The sequence below is a fragment of the Scyliorhinus torazame genome, chromosome 28 (assembly GCF_047496885.1).
Source record: "Scyliorhinus torazame isolate Kashiwa2021f chromosome 28, sScyTor2.1, whole genome shotgun sequence".
Classification (NCBI taxonomy): Eukaryota; Metazoa; Chordata; class Chondrichthyes; order Carcharhiniformes; family Scyliorhinidae; genus Scyliorhinus; species Scyliorhinus torazame.
Window position 1 is genome coordinate 18,552,944 of NC_092734.1, and position 25,562 is coordinate 18,578,505.

The 25,562-nt window shown below is 46.8% G+C and overlaps 2 protein-coding genes across 5 annotated transcripts in view; one reads left to right on the plus strand and one right to left on the minus strand.

The window, feature by feature from the left end:
- cdhr1a (cadherin-related family member 1a) overlaps window positions 1-14,132 on the minus strand; it is a 60,337-nt gene extending 46,205 nt beyond the window's left edge. The window contains exons 1-2 of one of the 2 annotated variants that reach the window (XM_072491573.1): window positions 14,082-14,132; window positions 1,760-1,855 (exon numbers count right to left, since the gene is read on the minus strand). In XM_072491573.1, the coding sequence (XP_072347674.1) occupies window positions 1,760-1,796 (37 nt within the window). In that variant the 5' untranslated portion in view covers window positions 1,797-1,855; window positions 14,082-14,132. Of the gene's footprint in view, window positions 1-1,759; window positions 1,856-2,490; window positions 2,717-14,081 lie in introns of those variants that run through there. The other variant, XM_072491572.1, reaches the window with a different exon arrangement.
- LOC140403560 (ferroptosis suppressor protein 1-like) overlaps window positions 11,751-25,562 on the plus strand; it is a 70,675-nt gene continuing 56,863 nt past the window's right edge. For 2 of the 3 annotated variants that reach the window (XM_072491574.1, XM_072491576.1), the window contains exons 1-2: window positions 14,379-14,523; window positions 25,113-25,168. The gene's annotated coding sequence lies outside the window, so the exon portion shown is untranslated. Of the gene's footprint in view, window positions 11,773-14,378; window positions 14,524-25,112; window positions 25,169-25,562 lie in introns of those variants that run through there. The other variant, XM_072491575.1, reaches the window with a different exon arrangement.

The window sequence follows — 25,562 nt, forward strand, 5'->3', positions numbered from 1 at the left end:
CCAAAAGACAAGGCGCGTCATTCTCCGACCCCCCATCGGGTCGGAGAATGGCCGTTGGCCGCCGTGAATCCCGCCCCCGCCCCCGCCGAAGTCTCCGGTACCGGAGATTGGGCGGGGGCGGGAATCGGGCCGCGCCGGTTGGCGGGACCCCCCGTTCAATTCTCCGGCCCGGATGGGCCGAAGTCCCGCCCAGAAATTGCCTGTCCCGCCGGCGTAAATCAAACCTGGTATTTACCGGCGGGACCAGGCGGCGTGGGTGGGCTCCGGGGTCCTGGGGGGGGGCGCGGGGCGATCTGACCCCGGGGGGTGCCCCCACGGTGGCCTGGCCCGTGATCGGGACCCACCGATCCGCGGGCGTGGGTGGGCTCCGGGGTCCTGGGGGGGGGCGCGGGGCGATCTGACCCTGGGGGGTGCCCCCACGGTGGCCTGGCCCGTGATCGGGACCCACCGATCCGCGGGCGGGCCTGTGCCGTGGGGGCACTCTTTCCCTCCGCCTCCACCATGGCGGAGGCAGAAGAGACTCTCCCCACTGCGCATGCGCGGGAAACTGACAGCGGCCGCTGACGCTCCCGCGCATGCGCCGGGAAACTGACAGCGGCCGCTGACGCTCCCGCGCATGCGCCGCATTTCCGCGCCAGCTGGCGGGGCAACAAACGCCATTTCCGCCAGCTGGCGGGGCGGAAATCCCTCCGGCGTCGGCCTAGCCCCTCAATGTTGGGGCTAGGCCGCCAAAGATGCGGAGCATTCCGCACCTTTGGGCTGGCGCGATGCCCGTCTGATTGGCGCCGTCTTTGGTGCCAGTCGGCGGACATCCCGCCGTTGGGGGAGAATTTCGCCCAAGTTTCTGTTGGAATTAAAATACTCAAATATCCTGCAAATTCCCAAAGTTCATGTAAATTCCAACCTTCTGAACAACACCGAACTGGGATCTGTAAAAGGGGAAAGGGTTAGAACACACTAGATTCCTGATCACAAACCCATTGTCTCCAAGCTTAATACTTAATAATGAGAACTGTGGAAACCAGTTTATCATAAGTAGGAGTAAATTGTCAAAATCCATTCCTAATGTGTCGCATTTGAGGCATTTCCTGCCTAAAAACTGGACATTGCATCATTGTAAGGTCTCCCCACTTGTTCCTTTTCAAATGCACCAACACACAAAATTGACCTTCTGGCAATAAGACTAAAAACAATTAACTTCGTGACCCGCTGTAAATCCCCCTATTCAAGGGAATCCTTTGATATTTGACTTTGGCTATTTAATTCACATAGCTACACTTCAAGAGTCGGAAAGAAACTCTTTTTCGCCAGCCCTCCACCAAGATGAGCCAAGCATCTGACTCACAAACTATTCCTTTGTTTGTAACCTGGTGAAGTGGCCTATGCTCATTTAACTGTGTTTTTCCTCAAGTGCATTTGTGTTCAAGTGGTAAGTGAGTGAATGAGTAGATTTTTTGAGGTGAACTTGTGAGCAAATAATCCTCTTTATTTAAACTCATGAAAGGCATACTACTGGTTATCCAAACTGACCGTCCAATTGGGGTAAAAAGACACTCACAATTTCCTTTTCAAACAACAAACTCACTGATTATGGACCGTTAGGGAAGGCAGCAGGGGTTTCAGGTCTCTTTTGGCCCTGTCCGTCACTCAGGACACAGACCTATGGAGGGTTTTAAGTCATTTGAAAATGGACAACAAGGTGAGTTGCTGACATTCAGTAAAGTTTTACAAAATTTACCTTTGAGTCTCGAACACATACCTACAGGCGTGTCCTCAGGGATGCTCAGCATGGCCATGTTTCCATTGTTGTTGTTTGGTTCATTGTCATAGAAATAAGGAGCGTAGTCTGCTTGAACTGGGGAGAGATTCAACTCCATTGTTAACCACTAGCTTTTCCCAAGACTTTTAAATCATCAAACACGATGCAAGCTTTAGGAACTCTGGAGATGCAATCTTTGCATTCAAAATGACGATTCTAAATCATTTCTAAACACTGTCCAAAATCTAGTGGCTACTGGATTTCATTCAAGGACAACATGGCCACAAATGCCTGCATGTAAAGCTGTAGCTAACGGGGTCAGTGTAAGCACAAGTAAACTCTTATACGTTGATGCCGAATTTGATATTTTCAATCAATTTTCTTCTAAGTTTTGCAATTTTGCAAATTAAGTGTTTATTGACAGAAATAGTGAATGGAGATGTGATGAGGGAAAATGGTGAGAGATCGCAAGCTTTCCAAGCGGTCCGGCAACATTAAAAATGATTATCCCAAAAAGGTCACCTACAGCTTCCAAAAACTAAATCACATTCAGCGTTAAATGGGAGTATAATTTAGTCAAAAGAAATTAATACTATTATTTGAAATGAATATTTGGATGATGCAGCCATGGATGAACATGTTAATTACCCCAAGGATTATTGGGGATTATACAACTTTGATCATTTTGATTCAGACTTCATTTATAATATAAAGAGATAACGTGTACTTACGTAGAGAGATGTATGTCATAGCGAGAAGAATGGGTTGGTAGCAAATCGCTGCATGCTTCATTATAGCAAAGCAACAGAGTTGGTTTTCCTGAGAGTAATATTGATATTATTCCAGAGGGAGCATTCTGGCGGCTGGTGGGAAGAAACTGGTGCCGGACAGAAGGAGCAGCAGCTAAGATTTTAATCTGATGACTCATTGTTCTGAGCAGACTCGAAGCTGCTTTCTTGGATAAATCCTTCCTGCAACTGACAACAGACTTAATTCCGCCATTTACTCGATTGGGAATCGTAGGGACAGAAAGTCGGAGCAGGGGTAGGCCATAAAACATAAAACAGCCCTCCAGTCCTCAAACCCCCTCACCCAACCCTCCCCCCCTCAAACTCCCATGCTCTCCAATACATACCCCAGGGCGAATCCAGGCCAACCCATGCCACATCATTCCCCTACCTAGTTCCACTTTCCCATTCCCTCCATGCCACCCTATGCCCCTCTACTCACTTCCAATGGCCACTTATACCCTCCATGCCAAACCACACGCCATGTGCCTTTGTAGCACCTATGTCAACTTAGTGCCAATTCATTTCCCCCAACCACCACCATTTGCCCTTAAACCTACCATGCTATCTCACCCAGTATCCACATGTGGCAGGACTCAGCACCCATGCTGAGAGGAGATAAAATAAAGCTCTTAAGTATCAATTTATGAATCCAATGTATAAGAAAAAACCACTCAGGTTGATAAAAAACGATTCACGACATTTAACTTCCTTTAATCTTTGTAAAAACAAGCATTGGAATTCATAATCCCACTTCAAAGAGTCTATTAAGACTTGGAGCTGTCAATCAAACTGTGAACTGGGATGCACCCTGCAGTGATAATGGAAAATTGTGAATCAGTTGTGCAGCACTAATCCAGTGATGATAACCCTCAGGCTTGTGTTAGCAGGCAAAGTGGAATAGCAAGCACTGATTTTAAAAACACTGCAGGCAGTTTTTTTTTCCAAATATTTAAAGGGAGGAGGTTTCAAATGCCTTGACAGCTTAACAGCCCTTTGACAGTTCATTTTTACAGTTCCAATTGTCTTGGCAGTTCCAATAATCTCAACAGTTCCAGCGAGTGTATGTGCTTCTTCAGCACATTCATGCCTACTTTTAACAATCCCAAAGAGCACCTTACCTCTCCCAAAGGGAAGCTTACCTCTCCAAAAGGGCACCAGACCTCCCAGGACCATATCCAAAAGGGTACATTACCTCTCCGAAAGGGTACCCACTTATCCAAGCAACTCGTTTAGATCTGTTCCTATCAGGTCTAATCTGTGCATGCCATGCTTTTCATCCCATTCTCATCCCCCAACCCCACCCCATGGAAAATGGTAAGGACTTTCAGAAATCGGCCTCCACAGCCATTTTTGTAATGAAAAAGAGGCTCTCTATCTTTGTGAAAATTCAGGCCACATTCTTTCTTTTTTACACAACATATGCCATTAGTTTTACACTTAAAGGGAGAAAATATTCATTGAAAAAGAAGCAAAATAATAAAGTAAAGCTGTGCAAAAAATTGTGCATTGATCAAAATGGAAAATGTTAAGACAAAAACTCAAATATCTAATGGTCTGAAAATCTCTAAACCAGCACAGCTCTTTTTGCAAGAAAAGATAAAGCTGTGGTCAGGAAGTGACTTTCTCTGGACCTATTTTTGGTGTCTCAAACAATGCCTTCACATTTCTCAGGCAACTTATAGGAAGTTGGTGGCCACCTGAATACCATATTTTGTTACCATGGCAACAAATAATTTGCATTTATATTACATCTTTCAGGTTCTCAAGATGTCCCAAAAGTACTTAGCAGCCAAAGAATTGTTTTGAACTATACCCACTGTTGTTTTGTAGGCAAAATGTGGCAGCCAATTTGGGCATAGTGTGTCAGAAACAGCAGATGAGTAAAATAGCTGGATAGCCTGTCGTCGTGATACTCAGCTGAGGGGTGAATGTTGGTCAGGACATCAGGCAAACTCCCCCACGCTTCTTTAAATACTGGAAACTTTTATGATCACCTAAACAGGCAAGTAAATCCTAGGTTAAACTTTTCATCAGTGTGATGGGTCAGACTTCAAACTGAGGGCGAGTTGAACTCGAGGCTCTCGCTTCTTGATGGTGTTATCCTCAAAGTTTCTTTTGGAAAACTGCCAAGTAGTCCTTTGAGTGTCACTCAAGTTCTTCCAGTTTCTAACTTATCTCCTTTGGACTTCCTGAGGTGTGAGACTATTTCAGATTTTTTTCAACATTCCAGCAATTAAGAACTGAGGGTTCTAACAGCGAATAATAATTTAATATTTTTAAATGATCTTTATTGTCACAAGTAGGCTTACATTAACACTGCAATGAAGTTACTGTGAAAAGCCCCTAGTCGCCATATTCCGGCACCTGTTCGGGTATACAGAGGGAGAATTCAGAATGTCCAATTCACCTAACAGCACGTCTTTCAGGACATGTGGGAGGAAACCGGAGCACCCGGAGGAAACCCACGCAGACACGGGGAGAACGTACAGATTCCACATAGACAATGACCCAAGCCGGGAATCGAACCTGGGACCCTGGAGCTGTGAAGCAACAGTGCTATCCACTGTGTTACCGTGCCGCCCATGAAAGCTCAATAACACAAAATAATTTGAAGAGAATTTCTATCAGAATTACAGCAGGATTAGAACAATCAAATGGCCTGGCCAGCCTTGTCAGATGACACCTCATGTCCCCAGCCCAGGCGGGGGGGGGCACTGCTCCTGATCACAGGATGGCAAGAAGGCAGGAAACCATCAAGGATCCCTGACCTTCCCCCTCTGTCCTACCCCCTCTCTAACTATATAATTCATTACATTTCTATCTCTCTTCAGTTCTGCAGAAGAGTCACTGGACTCGAAACGTTTCTCTCTCGCCACAGATGCAGCCAGACCTGTTCAATTTATCTAGTGTGACGAATGTAAAGAATTGGTAAATATATTGGATTATATGTATCTGGTGCAGCAATGGTTTTAAAAGCTGGGTTAGGGTGTGTATATATCTGCTGCAGCAATTTAATAAAATCCTGACAGACTCTGTGGCTGCAAAAGGTGCAATTAAGATGTCATAGAAGTGAGATCATCATTCTTTCAAGCCATGCTTATGCTTACAAGGAGAGGCCAAATGAGTTTTGTTATGACGTCTGGGGAGTAGATAATTAGAGACATTGAGCTGGATTCTTCAGTTGCCGACACTAAAATCGTGTTCGACGAACGGCCGGAGAATTCGAGTTCCCGACCAAATCGGGGGCATCGCTTTCGTGATGCTCCGCCCCCTCGAAAGCGGCGTACTCAGAGAGTACGCAGTGCCACATATCGATGGCCTCAGGCGCCACCCGATGCTCCCGATGGCGTGGGCCTCTCATGGTCTCACCCGTCGGGAACTTGGCGTGGCGGCTGCGGACTCAGTCCAGTGCCGCCACAGTCAGGGGAGGGCCGATCCGTGGGCAGGAGGGGACATTATTCTGGGCTGGGGCACTGTATGGGGGTGGTCCGGAAGCGCTAGCCGGACAAAGGGGGGGCACTATTTTGTGGGCCAGGTCCACGAGCGGCCTCCGCCATGTAGCATGGCTCAGCTGCTGCAGGCCGCCACCGTGGGGAATTGGGAATTGGTGGCCGTTTAGCGCTATTTTTCCTGGCGTAAAACGCCACCATTTCCACGCCGGCATGGGGACTTGGCCCCAGAATCTGAGAATCCAGCCCATTGTGTTGCAACCTAAGTAAGCTGGTCTTGGAAGTTGATTGGAATAAATATGATGTAATTAATAGGAGGAGGCAGGTCTGTAGCTGCCTCAGAATAGGTCATCACCTTCCCTCAACACTTCACCTTTCATCCTCGCCTCCTCCACTATGATACTCGGCTCATGACGATTCACTTAGCTTTTTCAAACCTGAATTGCCATTTTAAACCTAATCCTGGATGACTCTGCCTGGGAACAAGGTGATTGAATTTCTTCTGAGATTGAAAACCATCACAGTGTGGCAGTGATGTCCCTCGTGGCTGTAAATGATGCAGGATGTAAGTCAGGAGAGAGGTGAGGAAACTGTTAGAGATCATTGTGAAAATTAGAGTCATCAGCTCTTGCAGTAAACAGCCTCGCACATTGAATGAATTGGAAAATCTGATTTACGCCCAGTCATTATTGATTTTCAGTTGTTCCTTCTGCAGTGACAAATGCAACAATTGGTTAGGACAGTTGCTCAAAATCTCCAAGGTAATCTCACAGAGCCTAGCTAAAAGCTTTAAAATATTCATAATTAATTGTTGGACAACGTATCTCATTTTAATTTAAGAGAAAAACTCTCGCTGGTAGTTTGACTTGAAGTTGGGTTATGATCAATTAACCATGCAAACACATTAAACGGGAGTTAAATTTGCTTCGAGTTTTAGAATGTTTCATTTTCATCATGTACTGTGTCACATTAAGAAGAAACCAAATTGCCCATGTTCCATTTGTATTCCACATTATACCAATTTGCTGTGCTACCCCTGTAAAGTCGCAGCATTATGTGTGATCCTTGGTAACAGTAATCTACAAATCTAAAGCCATCTGAAAATCTGTAGTGGGGGAGGGTCTACGGCCTGCAGCTCTCCGTTACCCATAGCACCACCGGGAGTGGTGGCCGCTACCGGTAATGCACCCAGGGTGAGGTTTAGGAATGCCCAGGGACCCAGACCACAGCTGAGCGAAGGCTGGGTGGCGGTCACGGGGGAGGAGGTCAGTGGCTAGCAGGGGAGAGGGTGCGCGGAAGAGAGGAAAGGAGAGTGACTGACGGGAGGACCCGCCTGCTGCCATGCCGAGTCCTTCAATCAGACACTGAATGCCTTTGAACGAGGGAGCTCACCCTGGGATTCTGCAAGAAAACCCAATAGGGGCTGCTTCTCGGTTTCTCCACGTGGTGGGTTCCCCTACCGCCACTGGTTGAATATCAGTGTTGGCGGCAATGAGGCCCTCTATGGGTATTAATTGCACAATGGATAGCCTCAATTGGTGTCTGGCCATCCACAAGCTTTCCTGCCCCTAACTTAATCAGATGGAGGCAGAGAGGTAGCAGGATATCTACCCCGCACCCGCCTGCCTATTAAATGTCCCCACCCCCCTGCCCTTCTAGCCCCACGGAGGAGCATTAAATCCTGACCAACATTTAAGGCCTCGGGCATTTCATCAGAGCAGGATTTCTAAGCACTCCCTGGGACAGTGTGATAATTTGTCAGGTGTTCCTGGGACAGTACAATGATCAATAATGGGCCCCTGATCCAGCCCTCACAGAAACATGTGGAATCTTTTGCTCTGGCTGGTGATGAGATGAGTGTATTTGAATAATGTTTTGAAATTAGCTGCCCAATTGTGAAATGGCATCTCCCAATTTAAATCCTGTGCTTCCGTTGTCGATCTAATTTGTACAGGCTTTTTTGCACAATTAATGCGGCCACTGAATTTATCCAAAAATATTACTCAATTCATTGAAGGTCCCATGTAAAACATTTGGTGAACTGTAATGAGGTCTGATTATTACAACTGGAATAATATTGCGTGTTCATCTTTTTTCTTTCCAATCGCAAAGAGGAATTCAGCAGACGGCGGCCATTTCCCCCAGGTGACTGCCGTTTCCATGGTAACCTCCAGCCCCATTGAAAAGCAATCGGTTGTTCTAATGATGCACGCAATTATTACTAATGGGAGCAGATGGTTGGTGTGTTATATTGAAGATAAATTCAGATGAGTTTAAAGGAGTCTGATTGTTCTTGGAAGGAAAATTAGTAAAAATCCATTCATTATGCTGATGTCCTGCACAAGAGACAGAAATGGCTTTGCAAGGTCAAACAGATTGCATAGTTGCACTCTCCTGTCGATCCTAACTAGACAACCTAACTGCACTGTGCACGGTGGCACAGTGGTTAGCACTGCTGCCTCACAGTGCCAGGGTCCCGGGCTCAATTCCAGCCTTGGTGAAAGTCTGTGTGGAGTTTGCATGTTCTCCCCGTGTCTGCGTGGGTTTCCTCCGGGTGCTCCAGTTTCTTCCCACAGTCCAACGATGTGCAGGTTAGGTGGATTGGCCGGGTCTATTGGCTCTATCCAGGGTGTTTAATGGGTGAATTGGCATGGAGTGCCACAGCTTGCCATGGAGCAAATGAAGAGCCATGAGGGTTGAGTGCCTGGCCTTCGCTTGGTATGGAGTGTATGAAAGGCCATCGGGGTGGAGAGCTTGATGTGGCATGGATGGGGCGTGGTGAGAATGTGCAGATTGAGGGAGTCTGAGGAATAGAGAGCCTTCCCATTTCCACTATAATTGGGATGAAGTCCCAAAGCACCCAGGTGGACCTTTTAAATAGTCCGCCCCCGCACCCAGCTGTCCCTGTGGCTGCCTCTGAACTCTTTCCGGGAGAGGGAGGCCTGACTCCAACTACCCAACACAACCTGGGTAATGGAGTAGGTAGAGAGAGCTAGGAAACCTTTCTATTAAAAAGGGACACCATTGAGCCAGAAGTAAATGGATTTGAATCCACCAATGACTCCACTTTCAAAGTATTTCTTTAGGGATTACGCTCTTTGGAATTTCCTGAGGTCGTCAGAGGTTGTATATAAATGCAAGTCTTTCTTTCAATTGTATTTCTCTGGTTTCATTTATAATCTCCCAGTTACCTGTCACTGTTGGCTCAGTGATAGTGCTTCACACCTCAGAAACAGAAGGTTATTGGCGCAAGCACCGTTTCAGAGACCCAGCTTGCAGTTAACGCACAACGGTTTCGGATACCATGGGGGTTGGTTTGTTTTCGGCCCGCCCAGTGGCAGCAGGGGGCCAGGGGTGATTCCAATCAGGGGTCGCCGTCACCGTGGCGTTTCCCCCTGGAGAATCCAGCAGCCCTTGGATGCCGGGCAACACTCGGGCAGTAGTGTGGAAGGGGACCCTGGGAGGGTCACGTGGGAGTGAAGACGGCAGTCCAAGGGAACACAACATCTAAACTCCCCCCTCCCCGGAGATAGTGAGACGAGCCGCGAGATTAATCCTTAATGTTCAAAGATTGAGTTCATATGGAAAATGTGGGGTTTTTGGGCCGGAATGAAGGAAAATGAGGGCTGAACACATCTGTGAAAGTAAATGATATAGAAAATGTACAACTTCAAACTAAATCATGACCTAGGGTCAACCTAGTAAAGGAAAGAACAATAATGTTTCATTTATATCGCGCCTTTCATAAACTCAGGATGTCAACGTGTCTCCCAGCCAATGGAGTCCTTTTGAAATGTAATCACAGTTGTAGGGTTGGTAAATGTGGAAGCCAATTGTGCACAGCAAGCTCCCACAAGCAGAAATTAGATTAATGACCAGAAAATCTGTTTGAGGATAATCAGGTCACTTGGGAAAATTCTGTAGTTTGTCAGATAGCGCCGAGGAACTTTGTCCATCTGCCTGCAGGGGGGGGGGGGGGCACAGCCAAAAGATGGCACCTTCAACATGGCGCACTCCCTCAGAGATCCACTGAATTGTCAGCCTAGATTAGTGCTCAGATTTCTGGAATTGATCTTGAACTCATGATCCTTCTAAATTAGAAACGAGGGCCAGGAGTCTCCGGCCTTTGGGATTTTTTATTCCCGGCAGAAACGCCGATGGCTTCAATGGGAATCCCATTGACAAGTGGCGGGATGAGAGACTCCCGCTGCCAGCGAACGGCACGCGGCCGAGAAACCCACGACTGGGGGATCAGAGAATCCAGCCCGAGAAAGGTACCCCTGAACTACGGCTGACATCGAGGCCAGGATTCTCCGGCATCCCAGCCGTGTGTTTCCTGGCAGCGGGAGGCAGCATGCCGGTCGCTGATGACGGGATTCTCCGCTGCTGCCTTTGTCAATGGGAATTCCCATTGAAACCACCCCACGCCACCAGGAAGCCCGTGGGTGGAGGCGCGCTGCCGGAGGAACCAGAAAATCCCGCTGCCATCGGAGGATTCAGGGCAAAATACAAATTTAAGACTGATGTCAGGACAAACACAAGGGGCGGGAATCTCTCAGCCAAGGGCTGGGCCGGAGAATTCCCTCGACCGGCGCGAATCGCGCCACGCCGTCCCGACGCCGGGACGCGATTATCCGCAGAGCGATTCTTAGCTTGGGATGGGCCGAGCGGCCGTAACAAAAAACACAAGTCCCGCGGCGCCATTCTACCTTGGTCTTACCCAGCGGGACCTTGGCGTGGAAGGGTCCGGGGCGGCCTGTGGCGGGGGGGGGGGTCCGACCCCAAGGGGGGCCTCCGTTGTGGCCTGGCCTGCGATCGGGGCACACCGATCGGCTGGCCGGCCTCTTGGGCTGGGGGGCCTCCTTTCTTCCGCGCCGGCCCCTGTACCCCTACGCCATGTTGCGTCGGGCCGGCATGGAGAAGGGAGCCACTGCACATGCGCGCGTAGGCGCCGGTGCCACTGCGCATGCGCGGACCCCGCGGCGTCCAGTTGACGCCGGGATCAGCGGCGTGGGTCGCTCCATTGCCATGCTGGCCCCCTGTAGGGGCCAGAATTGCTGATCCTGAGGCCTTGTTGACGCCGTCGAGAAACCAGGATCAGAGAATCCCGCCCAAGGAATCAACTTCCAGGTTTGACTCGTGGGGCAAAAGCTGCAGAATGCTTTCAGAAACAGTTGGATACTGCGGTGGGGGATGTAGGTGATGAAAGCAAATGGGCCAAATGGACTCATCTGTGTTCTATTCTTATCAAATATACAAACAAACCTGTAGCAACAGCAGTACCCAAAAACTGTAACCCCCCCACCAAAAAAAGGGAGGTGCTCCGTTTCTTTTTCATCGACATTTCCCAGTTCTCCAAACAAATCTACGGTTTGAATCCGACCTTCATCACAAACCTATTGACACGATTCACAGTCTCAAACCTGCCCAAACCATTGGGGATATTGCAGCGTTCATTGTCGTAGATTCGGAGATCCATTCTCCAACTCCTCGACCACCTTGTATTTTACGTTCAACCGACTGGGCCCTTCTTTAGTGCTTCTGCTTGCCCAGTTATTAGTGCTTTAAGATTTTTCCCACCTGCATGTAACCAGCACTCTGGTAGGCTAAACAACACTTCAATAAACAATGGATGCACAGCAACTTGGCAAATCAGAATGGTTGAGAGTAATGATGTCAACACTGATGACTAAACTTGAAACACACCAGAGAGTGGGAGTGGCTGAACCACAGCTAGTATCTTTACATAGGGATTTTAAAACTTCTCTGTTGGGTAAGGTAAAGTTTGATTTTTAAGTGTATTCTGAATAAGCATCCATCCAAACCCAACATTGTTTGCGATTCTTTCTTAAGATTTCACAATTCTCATCATTGCTCTCAAATCTCTCCATCACCTCACCTTCTTCCTATCTCCTCTAACCCTATGACCCTCTGAGACCTCTGCACATCTCCGCTTGTGCGGCCACCATTTTCTTTGCTCCACCATTGGCTGCTGTGCCTTTAGCTGCCTCCGTCTCTGAAATTCCCACCCTAAACCTCCACCTCTCTACCCCTCTCTCTTTTTCAAGACACCATAAAACCTAAGGTTTTGGCCATGTCTTAGTATCTACTTAGGTGACCTGATGCCAAATTTCATTAGCTAGCATTCCTTTGAAATACCTTGGGGAGTTCCACCTGTGTTAAAGACACTACATAACCGTGAGCTGTTGTTGTTTTTGCATACAGCTCATTTGCTCTTTAATGAGCATTTTATACCGACCATCACGCCCAATATTCTAACCACCCTCATCCATAAATCCAATAATCATCTTTACTGTAAGAGTATGTAGTATTTTTTGCTTGTAATAATAATCTTTATTATTGTCACAAGTAGGCTTACATTAACACCGCAATGAAGTTATTGTGAAAATCCCCGAGTCGCCATATTCCGGCGCCTGTTTGGGTACACTGAGGGAGAATTCGGAATATTAAATGCACCCTAACAGTATGTCTTTCGGGACTTGTGGGAGGAAACCGGAGTACCCAGAGGAAACCCACGCAGACACGGGGAGAACGTGCAGATTCCGCACAGACAGTGACCCAAGCCGGAAATCGAACCTGTGACCCTGGAACTGCGAAGCAACAGTGCTAACCACTGTACAACCGTGCCGCCCAGTTAAGATTCAACAATGTGGTGGAGCAGGGAAGGGGGAGATGGGGGTTCATACTCTATCTCTGTAACTTCAGCTTGGAAATGGAGGGATTAACATTGAGATGGATAGTCCTGACTTCGGGGTGTCATTGACAAACTGGCGGAATGGGCAGACATATACCACATGACACTTATTGCAGAGACGTCTGAAGTGATATAAATTGGTCGCAAGATGGAGGGGAGGCAATAAGAACAAAGCGGCCCAGTTTTGAAAAAGGGGGCGTAGGAACAGAGAGATCTGCCAGTGGAAACACACAAGTAGCAAGACAAGTTGAGAAGGCTGTTAAAAGATCAGATGGTATCCCTGGCTTCATTAATAGAGGGTTGAGTGCAAAAAGAAGCAGGTTATAAGAAGCCTTTTTAAAACACTCGTTAGACCTCATCGTATTCAACTCTGGGTTTCACACTAGACCTTGGAGAGGACGCGGGATAATTCCAGGGATTACAATTGCGTATAATAAAGACAAAATAGTCCAATTTTAAAGGATTTTGATAGAGCAAGTAAAGGGAATTACAGGAAGGTCAATAACCAGAGGACAAGGATTTAAGGTGGTTGGCAAGAGAACCAAAGGTGGCATTTTACACAGCGAACTATTATTATCTGGAAAATACCACCTGGAAGAGTGGCGGAAGCAGATTCGACAGTAGCATTAAAAGAGGAATTAGAGAAATACTCTAGTGAAAAAAGTGTTCAGGTTCATGGTGAAAGAGCAGGGAACTCGGGCTGATTTTATAGCGCTATCTGAGACCCAGTACAGGAACAATGGGCCAAAGGGCCTCATTTTGTACATTCTATGACTACATGGCAAGCCTGATAGTAAGGATGTGGTGAGTGTAAATCAGAGGGCAGAACCACCTTACAGTTTGAGGGAGGACTAAAGAAGTAGTTAAGAATGTCCAAGCTGCTAGACGCCTGTTCCTCCCTCCTCCTTGTCTTTAACAATCTCAGACAATGGCGCAAGCTGCTGATCATTCTGTCCTGGACAAAATATTTGCTATTTCCATCTCTACATTTAAAGTGTTTCCTCCCTGCTGCTCTAAGATAGCAAAAGATATCTTCAAAGATACAATTGATTTTCCAAATGATTTCTGTGCCTTTGTGCACAGAATCAAAAATTATCAGTCTTTATTTATCAGTCTTTACCATCCGATACTTGTCCAAAGCTTTGGAGTAAATCTTATAACTTGATAATTGTAGTTATAAAAAATAAATCCCCTCTCTCCTGCATCTTTTGCAGAGAAGTACCTTGCTGCAAGAGTGATCTTAACTGAATGGGTGAGCTGGTACAGATAAATAATATTGAATAACATTGTAGATTAACAAAGTTGAATGTGTAGTCATACTCTGTAGGTAGATCAAAGAAAAATGGTGCTTCTAGCTGTGTACTCACAAACTACAGTGGGAAGGTCTTAAAAGCTATGGCTTGGTGTCCAGTTGTTGTTGAAGTGGACCTGATTCCTTTACTCCCTCATGGTGGTACCTACTGCACCCCTTGAAAGAACCTGAGTACAAGACCAGAGCTAACGTGTATTTGCTTAATTATCCTAAGTTACATCACAATGGCCTGTTACTGGTGTTGTTGAGGCAATGGAATTTTGAAGAGCATCAGAGGTTCTTCATAGTAAGCGTCCAGTTCCTTGGGTGTGGGCTAGTTTGTAGTTAAAGGAAATCCATTCAAACAACGTGAAGGTATAGAGATGCCGTGGGATAGCATCTAAATGAGTGAAAATGTTGTATCTAAAGTGTGAGGATCTCTTCCGTGTCAGATGGGAAACAAGCACGTGTACGATGAATGTCGGACAGAATACGATGAGTTAGGAGACTTTGAATACGTGAGTAAAACTGATTATCTGCAACGGTTGTTAACAATCTACAGATATTAATGAGGGAGACCCACAGAGGCCATTTGCTGGAATTTCGAAATTCAAGACCATACTAATGATGAATTAAATAATGGGATCTGGTTGGAGGTAGTACATCAGTATTCCAATGAAATAAAATGACTGGGCCTGGCTGAGCTGCAGAAGAAATCAGATTCAGATTCATTTGAAATTCAGTAACCATTAAGTCAAGTCTCCCACGGAGTGGGCTGTCAATGGTGGAAATATAGAGGTTTCCACAATAGGAATATAGGCCTGCACCGCAAGCATGCAAAGTGGGCAGGTTGTGACGTTCCTCAGCGCCTAACATTGATTTTGTGCTTAACCTGCCAGTGGACCTCACAGGTCCGATTGGCTCCCGCTCTTAGACACTCTCAGCTAAAATGAGACTCTTGGGTGAGAGATTTCTGACTTTTTCTTTGCTGCTGCAGGGTTAGTAGAAGGAACAGGTGCTGTGCTGTTGGAGGAGGTCTTAAAGGTTGTTGGAGTCTGATGGAGATGTATTGGATGTTTCCAAGGCATTCAGTGGAGTTTTAAAGGTCAGCCAGCAGAAAGCCTGTAACATGCACTCTAACTCACACAACAGGTAGGTGGGGTACAGGCACCAGAATGCTGTGCACAAAGGGTTTCAATATCGGGTGTAGCAGCAGTGCTACTGAACTAGCAACCCCTGGGGATGGAGGCCAGGATTTTCAGTCTCGCCCTCTGTGAGAACGAGGATTCCCACCCAAACTCAACAGACTATGGCTGGTCGGTCAAATTTTCCATCCCACTCGCGAAGGTTCCCACTGCGGGCGAAACCGGAAAATCCCGGCCATGGATTCAAATCCCACCACGGCAGCTGGTGGAATTTAAATTCAATTAATAAATCTGGAATATATTAAGCTAGTCTCAGTATTGGCGGCCATGACAACTATGATCAATTGTTGTAAAAACCCATCTGGTTCACTCATGTCCTTTGGAGAAGAAAATCTGCCATCCTTATCCAGTGTGACTCCTGACCCATGACGGTGTGGTTGACTCGTACCTGCTCTCTGAACTGGCCGAGAAGCCACGCAGTTTCAAGGGCAATTGGGAACAGTAATAAATTCAGGCCTTGGCAGAGATTCTCAAATCCCATGGAAGAATAAAGATAATAGAAGTCTTCGAATTGAGTATTCAGGGAGCACTTCTCCTACTGTTAAGAAAACAATGGTAGATTTAAAGAATTTATATTTGGATTGATAAACATTAGAAGTAAGGTATTGCTTTAAGTGGCCTTAATTTAATGTTTCTGTGCCTGGAAAGGTAAAACCTATAGTTAAATTCATGCTGGACAAAGGTGTTTGTATGTGTGACGGTTCGTTTCAATTTCAACTGTCATTCTATTGTGCTTAGAGAGGGTTACGGCGTAAAGAACAAATAAAAGTGAGCCATTGCTTAGCAACAGGAGGCCACTTTCCGGGGGAAGGGTTTTCCTTTGTTCTCAGTTTTAACTGGAAGCCAGAGCAGTTGGAGATAGGTAGTAAGAGAGAAAGCACTCTCTCAGTTCTGGTAGAAACTGTTGTTTTAGAAGGCTAAAGACAAAACATCTTTCTCAGCTTTGCTAGAAGAAAAGCCAGACTCTGGGGTAATGGTTAAGAAAACAGATGCCGAAAGTTTAAAGCCTAGCTGATTAAGGAAACTGAGAAATGAAGAGAAGTTTCCAAGAAGTCTGGAGTTAACGGAACAGAGGAAACTGGGAGCCAGAACAGTTTACTGTTCAGTAACGTCACAGAGAATTGAAAAGGCTTCGGACCATGTGAGGCCAGACAGATAGCTGCAGTGGTGCTAAGGTTTCTGAGAAATTACTACAGTTTGGAAGACATTGGGCGTGATTCAGCGGACTTGAGTTAAAGTCCGCTGATTGGCACGTTTCACAGGATATTTCCCAGCGTCTGCAGCTTTGAGAAATATCTCGTTATTCAACGGCACTTTGCTGTTTCCTTTGGCCTCAGGGAGATTCTCTCCACCCGGTGCCACAGGAAAGGCTCCTCACGGGTCAGGGTGCCATTTTGGAAGGCTGCCCCGATATTCCACCCCTCCTTTCAAGGCCACCCCTGTATTTGACCCCCCCATGCTCCCCAACATTGGGGAGGCTCCAGGAACCCATCCTCACAACCCTCTACCTGGCAAGGTGCCTCGAGTCTGATCCCTGATTATGCCAACCTGGCACCTGGGCACCTTGGCACTGCCCACCTGGCACTGTGGCAGTGCGAAGGTGCCCAGGTGCTAGAGAGAGAGAGCCAGAGAGAGAGCTACCCTGCCCTGTTCCCAACCACCGAGGGTTGTTCTGCCTGGTCCACGTTTATATGGACCAGTACTAAATGCTGCCCTGGTGAGGTCTCATTGGCGTGGCCTTTGAGTCCCAGATGCTGGGTGAAACTGGTGAACGTATATTTAAATGAGCCATACCACTCATTTAAATATGCTGATCAGGACCACGCCCAGTGAGGGTGAAACACGCCCAGTGAGAGCAGGATCCAGAGCGCAGCTCATGAGACTTTGTTGAAATTATGTGTCGCTGGCTGCTGTTTCGATTCATTAGATCCTCAATGAACTTCTTATAATTCTCCATCTCTACTTTCAAAGTCTGGGTTTGCTCTTCTGCACTGCGCATCTTGTCCGTCATATTGTTCAGTTTGGGTCAGAGTGCAACAATGTGGGGCACAGTAGCACAGTGGTTAGCACTGTTGCTTCACAGCTCCAGGATCCCAGGTTCAATTCCCGGCTTGGGTCACTGTCTGTGCGGAGTCTGCACATTCTCCCCGTGTCTGCGTGGGTTTCCTCCGGATGCTCCGGTTTCCTCCCACAGTCCAAAGATGTGCAGGTTAGGTGGATTGGCCGTGATAAATTGCCCTTAGTGTTCAAAAAAGTTAGGTGGGGTTACGGGGGTGGAGGAGGGCTTAAATGGGGTGCTCTTTCCAAGGGCCGGTGCCGGTTCGATGGGCCGAATGGCCTCCTTCTGCACTGTAAATTCTATGATTCTATGAATGTCATCAGTTTGATTCAGAATCCTACATTCAAGAGTCTTCAGCAACTCCTTCTCCTGCTCCAGGCATTTCTCACAATGTTTATTAGAGATTCCTGATGCTTCAGATTCATCAGGTTTAATTGAAGATGTATCTTTGATTAATTTGTTCAGCCAAGTTCATCATAGGGGCAGCACGGTAACATTGTGGATAGCACAATTGCTTCACAGCTCCAGAGTCCCAGGTTCGATTCCCAGCTTGGGTCACTGTCTGTGCGGAGTCTGCACATCCTCCCCGTGTCTGCGTGGGTTTCCTCCGGGTGCTCCAGTTTCCTCCCACAGTCCAAAGATGTGCGGGTTAGGTGGATTGGCCATGCTAAATTACCCTTGGTGTCCAAAATTGCCCTTAGTGTTGGGTGGGGTTACTGGGTTATGGGGATAGGGTGGAGGTGTGGACCTTGGGTAGGGTGCTCTTTCCAAGAGCCGCTGCAGACTCGATGGGCCAAATGGCCTCCTTCAGCACTGCAAATTCTATGATTCTATGAATCTATGATTCTGATTTAAGTGTTTCAAGTACTCTTTTAAGTGTGAGCCACACTCCTGTGTTCTCATCAATTCCCGTTTCTCATTATCAAACTCAGCCAGAACTCTCCGGCCATTGAGATTCTCTTTTCCCACCAGCAGCGCATCTTTTCCAACATTGTGGGGTGGCTTCAATGGGAAATCCCATTGACAAGTGGCGGAAAGAGAGAACCCCATTGCCGGCGGATGTCGCGCTGCCGAGAAGCACATGGCTGGGGGCCCGGAGACTCCGGCCTCTCATCTTTCCCATGTGAAAGTTGATTCTCAACACCGATCAGTTTTTCTTGACAGAATAGGATTCCTCTGTGATACCCCAGCTGTGTAATTTAGCCAAAACACCTCACGCCCTTTCGGGAGAACCTGTACCTTTAGTTGCTTCTATATCCTTGATTTTCATCTGTTCCTACACTCTTTGGGAATGCAATGTTTTTCCTGGGTTTCTTCCAATGTCAGCACTGCAGTCTCTTTCTTGGCAACTGACAATTTCCTCCTGAAATATTGAACATTCCTGAGTCTTCGCTGAAAACTGGTCTGGCAGTTCTTTCAAAGTGACTTTAAATTCATTTTGTTTCACCTCTAAACCACTCACTGAACTACACGCAGTGCCAGTATCTGAACTGGTAGCTGCCAATGTCAAATCAAGTGATATTGCTTCCTCACCAGAGATGAGCTCTTGGTCGCACACTGCATTGTGAAATCTCTCTGGCTCACCAGGCAGTTGCTTTATTTTAGAAAATATTTTATTGAAGCATTTGTAATTTTCCCAGTTTAACATATTAACATTTCTTAAACAACCATGAGGGCTGACACACGCAAAAAACCTAAAAAAACAATGTTCCCTACTGCCCACGCCCTATTCCCTAATTACCCGTATACTGAGTTCCCTGTCCTTATCTCACACTGCCATGCCCCCTATTTTCTTCCCCCCACCCCCCCCCGCTTACTGCTGACGTTGAATTTTCTTTGAAGAAGTCGATGAACGGCTGTCACCTCTGGTCAACTCTCTGAGTTGATCCTCTCAAAGCGAACTTGCCTTTTTCCAGCCTGAGAAACCCTGCCATATCACTGACCCACACTCCTGACTTCGGGGCTCCGAGTCCCTCCAGCCCAGCAAAATCCGTCTCCGGGCCACCAGGGAGGAGAAGGCCAGGACATCGGCCTCCCTCCCCTCCTTGGCCCCCCCGGAACATCCGATACCTCAAATATTGCCAGTTCTGGACTCGGAGTTACCCTCCCCTCCAGGATGTCTGACATAACGTCCGCAAATTCCTGCCAGAATCCCCTCAACTTCGGACATGTCCAGACATATGTACATGGTTAGCCGGGCTACCCTCACACCGCCCACATCTGTCCTCCACCTCGTCAAAGAACCTGCTCATCCGGGCTACCGTCACGTGGGCCCTGTGGGCCACTTTGAACTGGATCAGGCTAAATCTGGCACAAGACAAGGACGATTGACTCTTTTCAAGGCTTTTTCCCACTTTTCAGCTCTCTTCCCAGCTCCTCTTCCCACTATCACTTCACCTCCCTGATCGGGGCCCCCTCCCACTCCATCAACTCCTTGTATATCTCCGAAATCCTCGGTTCTCCTACCCCAGTTTTTGACATCACCTTATCCTGTAGTCTCCTCAGGGGGAGGCGAGGAATGCTGGGAACCTGCCTTCGTACAAAGTCCCGGACACCAGGCAGTTGTTAATGCATTTGTGAAAGCATAAATCTAGAAGGGGAAGGTTGGGTTGAAGGAAGGGGGGTCAGGTGCTCAGCAAGGGGTCCACTGACACACTGTTTGCACTTTGGTTGTGCCCGATAGCAGAATAAGGTTTATGTGTGATTTGAGAAGGTGCCTTCAGGCAGGAACCCACAGCATTATCCTGTATGTTCTCAGCAGTGGCAGTTACAATGGCCTCAGTCACTATTGGTCCATAGGTTCACAGCACAGTCTCCTCAAAGGGACCCAGGGGATGCAGCTGTGCCTGTTCTCTGCGTGCTCTCTGGTGCCGCCGCCTCTTGAATGACAAGCTTGAGAGAGGGAGGAGTATCAGCGAGTCCATTGTTTTATGTTGGGAGCTATGTGCTTATTAAAGCTGAAGAGCTGGGAGTGTGTAGATGTTGTGAGATGTGGACTGAGGCTTGCTGCATTGGTAAGTGTTATGGGCCAGGGTTTAGAGAACCCCAAAATGTATCATGGAGTTCACCTGACCCACAACCTTTAATAGATTGTGGTATGGGGAGTACACAGCCCACTCTACAGGTGTGATACAGCAGAAATTGAAAAGTATTTTTTAAAGCAAAACAATGTTTATTCTATGAACTCAAGTTAACCTTTTTAAAACATACAGTGAACATCTTAGCAACCATCACTTCAAATACACTCCCCAAAGAATACAGCATTCTAAGTGATACTTAAACTTTCCTTTTAACATCCATAAGACTTTAAAAAAAAACTTTTAACAGAAGCACATCAGGTTTAAATTCACTACTGAGAGCAGTTATCACTCTGAATTCGCCAAATGATCAAGAGATAGTCTTTCCATGGCAGAGAGAACAACATTACACCTTCTCTGGCTGATTGCAGCTCCAACAAAACCAAAAAACACAGGCACATCCAAGCTTTTCTCAAAGTGAAACTAAAAAGCAGAGCCAGAGTTCTGCTTCACCCACACTCTGACTTCACTGCAGTAGTTTGAGCAGACTACCATTTCTTAAAGTGACATTCTCATGACAGTAAGTGATTGAGGATTAGGCGGGGCATCTGAATTAGGCATAAGTACTGATTGCGAGAGATTGTGATGATGTTGGGTCAGAGTGTGTGAGGCTGAGAGTGTGGTGAATAGGAGATGGCACTTGAAGATGCAGTCACTGACCTTGACCATTCATGTGAGGCCATTGAACTCTTTTTCCAGTGTCCTCTCTGGTATTCTTCCTTCTGTGTCATACAGTCACACCGGCTGCTGTAGCCTGACCGCACCTTCCCTTTAAGAGGGACAGGCTGCCTTCAAGAAGTGGAAGGCTAGCCATGACTTGTACTAGTCACGCATGCACCCTGGTCCCATGCTGAAAATCCAACCAGCCAGCAGCACATTTAGCCTTGGGCTGAACACCACAATAACATTGACGAGCAGGCAGCATGGGGTTTGCGCGCTGTCTGGGCACCTCGACTGGGCAGAGGGTAATTGGACATCACAAACCGTGTGTCCAATAAACAGCACTATTCAGGCAGGAACATGAGACTAAGATGGTAGGTAATGTTCAAAGGATTGTTGCGAAGTGATCTGCTTATTTACAAGGCACAAGAATATCTTCAAAAAAATCAGAGAACATAAATAAAGAAATGAGAAAACCATTCCTTTCAGAAACTGACGTTCATAATTCTATTTTATTGCTTGTGCAAATATGAGGGTTGGGCAGATTTATTCAAGTTTAGCTTCTTTTGGATATATTATGACACCACAAATGATTGGTAAACATGTTGATGCATTGTGAGATAATAACTCTTGGTTAGCGAGCTGTTGAATCAAGCCTGAGGATGTGTTCATTTCTAACTGGATGTGGAGCTCGGTGCTGCAAATTAAGCCAATACTCTAATTGTATTTTGCTTTGAATCAATTTTCTCTGACATTACATCCAAACTTGATAATGATGGGGGTGGGGAAGGAGGGGTATGGCATTTATAAAGGTGGATTAAAGCTTGCCCCTGCATTAAAATTGCGCCTCACCTGAACGTCCCAGTATCCTCTGGCTGGCTGCTTTTTGACAGAAAAACGAAATGCGGAGAAAAAGAGACGATGTTGCGGAGTGTCTCGGAGAGGCAGGAATCCTTACTCAGTCACGAGCAGGTTCACCTCATTGCTTGGATTGGATTGGATTTGCTTATTGCCACGTGTACCGAGGTACAGTGAAGAGTATTGTTCTGCGTGCAGCTCAGACACATCATTCCGTACACAAAAAGAAAATACGTAATAGGGCAAACATAAAATACACAATGTAAATACATAGACACAGGCATCGGGTGAAGATGTGTGAAGAGATCAGTTCTGTCCATAAGTCCATCAGTCCATAAGAGGGTAATTTAGGAGTCTGGTAACAGCGGGGAAGAAGCTGTTTTTAAATCTTTTCATGCGTGTTGTCAGACTTTTGTATCTCTTGCCCGATGGAAGAAGTTGGAAGAGTGAGTAAGCCCGGTGGGAGAGGTCTTTGATTTTGCTGCCCATTTTCCCAAGGCAGCGGGAGGTGTAGACAGAGCCAATAGATGGGAGGCGGGACTGGCCGGTGTTCAAGATTCTCTGTAGTTTCTTACGGTCTTGGGCTGAGCAATTGCCATACCAGGCGGTGATGCAGCCAGGTAGGATGCTTTTTAATAATAATAATAATCTTTTATTGTCACAAGTATGAAGTTACTGTGAAAACCCCCTAGTCGCCACATTCCGGTGCCTGTTCGGGTAAACTGGTACAGGAATTGAAGCTGCGCTGCTGGCCTTGTTCTGCATTGCAAACCAGCTGTCTACCCACTGAGCTAAACCAGCCCTATATGGTGCACCTGTAAAAATTGGTAAGAGTCAATGTGGACATGCCGAAATTCCTGAGTTTCCTGAGGACATATAGGCGCTGTTGTGCTTGATGATACTGCGGGTTGAGAGAGGCCAGGCTGGTTTGGAAGAGAGGGTGCTTCAGCCAAAGATAGCCAGCATTCAATGCTGTTGTTGGAGCCAGAATAGTGACAACCAGAAACGATTACCCTGCAGTTTACCCAATATCGTAGAATCGCGCAGAAGATGGCCATTTGGCTCATTTTGCCTGTCACAGCTCTGTGCAAGCGCATCCAATTTTAGTAGCAATACAGTGCGATACTGAGGAAGTGCTGCACTGTCCGAGACGATGTCTTTTGGGTGAGACATTAAACCATAGCCCCACCTGGCTACTCGGGCGGATGTAGAAGACCTCATAGCACTGCACTACAACAAGGGCAAAACTTCAGAAGTACTTCATTGCCTGTAAAGCACTTTGGATCAGTAAATGAGTTAACTTGATGCATCTGGAGCCAGTCATTCACTGAACCAGACCCTGTAGAACGGTATTGAAATGTTTTTACCTTTATTTGCATCGGTGCACTGGTGGTAGGGCAGGCTGAGAAAGAAGTTTAAAAAGCCATACAGGATCCAGCACTTCTATAAGTAGAGGAAAAACATACAAAGGTGAGGAAGTTTGGATGAACTGGTGGCACAGTGGTTAGTACTGCTGCCTCACAGAGGCAGGGACCTGGGTTCGATTCCGCGCGGAGTCGGCACGTTCTTCCCCTGTCTGCGTGGGTTTCCTCCGGGTGCTCCAGTTTTCTCCCACATTCTAAAGATGTGCAGGTTAGGTGGATTGGCCACGCTAAATTGTCCCTTAGTGTCCAAAAGGTTAGGTGGGATTACTGGGTTCCGGGGAATAGGGCGGGAGAGTGGGCCTAGGTGGGGGGCTCTTTCAGAGGGTGGGTGCAGACTCGGTGGGCCGAATGACATCCTTCTGCATTGTAGGGGTTCTGTGATTTATAAAGCAGTGGTTTGGTCAGAACTGCCATACTGTGCCCCATTCTGGGCAGCGTGCTATAAGAAGGATGTGAAGGTTTTAGATAATAAAATAAAATGTTGAAAATACTCAGCAGATCTGGCAGAATCTGTGGATAGAGAAACGGACCTTTCATCCGGATTTTGAAAAAGTTCGTGCATCCGCGGTATTTTCTTCGAGTGCAAAAGAGATACACGGGACCAGTTCCAGGGATAAGAAATTGCAGCTACGTTGATAGGTTGGAGAAGCTGGGCTAGTTCCCCTCAGAGTAGAGAGGAGATTTAATGGAGGTCTTCAAAATCCTGAGGGGTCTAGACAGAGAAGAGAGAGAGAAACTGTTCGCATTGGTCGACAGATCTAAAACCAGAGGACACTGATCCAAGGCGATTGTCAGAAGAGCCGCAGGAGAAATGAGGAAAAATGTGATGAAAGTGCAAGTGGGTTAAGATAATGCACTGCCGAAGAGTGTGGTGGAGGAAGGTCCAATTATGGCTTTCGAAGGGGAATGAGATATGTCTGAAAAGAAAAATTAATTGCAGGGCGAAGAGTGGGAAGTGTCACTTGCATGATCGTCCTGCAGAGAGCTGACACAACCTCAATGGGCTATGGCCACTTCCTGTGCCGTAACCATTCCATGATTCTAATGAAAACATAGATCCGTCAGGGAATTGGATTATTCCAATCAACTCTAAAATGCTGGACAAATAAAGGGCCAAACATCACAGGAATGGGACAACACACCTTGTTAGAAAATAGACATGGCTGCCACCTCACGCCGCTGAGGACCCGGGTTCGATCCCGTCCCGGGTCACTGTCCATGTGGAGTTTGCACATTCTCCCTGTGTCTGCGTGGATCTCACCCTCACAGATGTGCAGGGTAGGTGGATTGGCCACACTAAATTGGCCCTTAATTGAAATTTATGTTTTAAATTCAAAAAAAAGAAAATAGACCTCACACCATCTTTCCTCACACTCTCCTTTCGCTAATTCTACATTCAACATTACTGCAAACTGCACTTTTGCACATTTCGGATCTTAATATTGCAGTGAAAGGGATAAAATAATCGGGGAAATTTGTAGCCAAAGTCATGTTTCTTCATTTGTTCTGGATCTTCACACACACACTGAGCTATCAGCATCACTTCCTGTTCCTTTCTGCCACACTTGCTTATCTAGTTTCCAGTTACATGCAGTCCTGGGTATTCATTTGTCATCCTGTTGTAACACATGAAGTGGGTGCTTCTGTCTGTGAACCAGTGGGTAGATTTGAAACCCCCAATTCTGCAGGTTTCACTCACTGTATTATACGGATCTGAACCAGGGATTACACTAACACTTACAGATTGCTGCAAGCTTTCTCTCTCCCTGTTCAATATATTGGAAAGAAGTAATCGGTGGTAATTAATGTTGTTTTCCTTTTTAGACATATGCAGAAATATATCCCCATCAACGACACCAGCAAACGTAAATCTTAAATTGGTAAGTTTGAACACTTTCTGGTATTGAACAGATTTATGTAGAAATCGAAGTTGCACTGCTGAAAATATAAATAAAGCACTTACTTGGTCTGTGGTAAGGTAAAGTCGCCACAGTCCCAGATGACCATAGGCTGCTTTCCCCTTTGAGGGGGGAGAGCTGACTGGTGGTGGTTTAACCTGAGGATCACCACATGTCAGGCGAGGGGCAAGGTTGAGAAGGCGGAGCCTTCATGAATAACCTCAGCCAGTATGGGAATTCAACCCACGCTGCTGGCCTCACTCTGCATCACAAACCAGCTGTCCCGCCAACTGTGCGAAACCGGCCTGTTCTAGATGGGCTCTGTAGATAAATGCACAGCATAAGGTATATAGAAGCAGAATTAGGCTATTTGGCC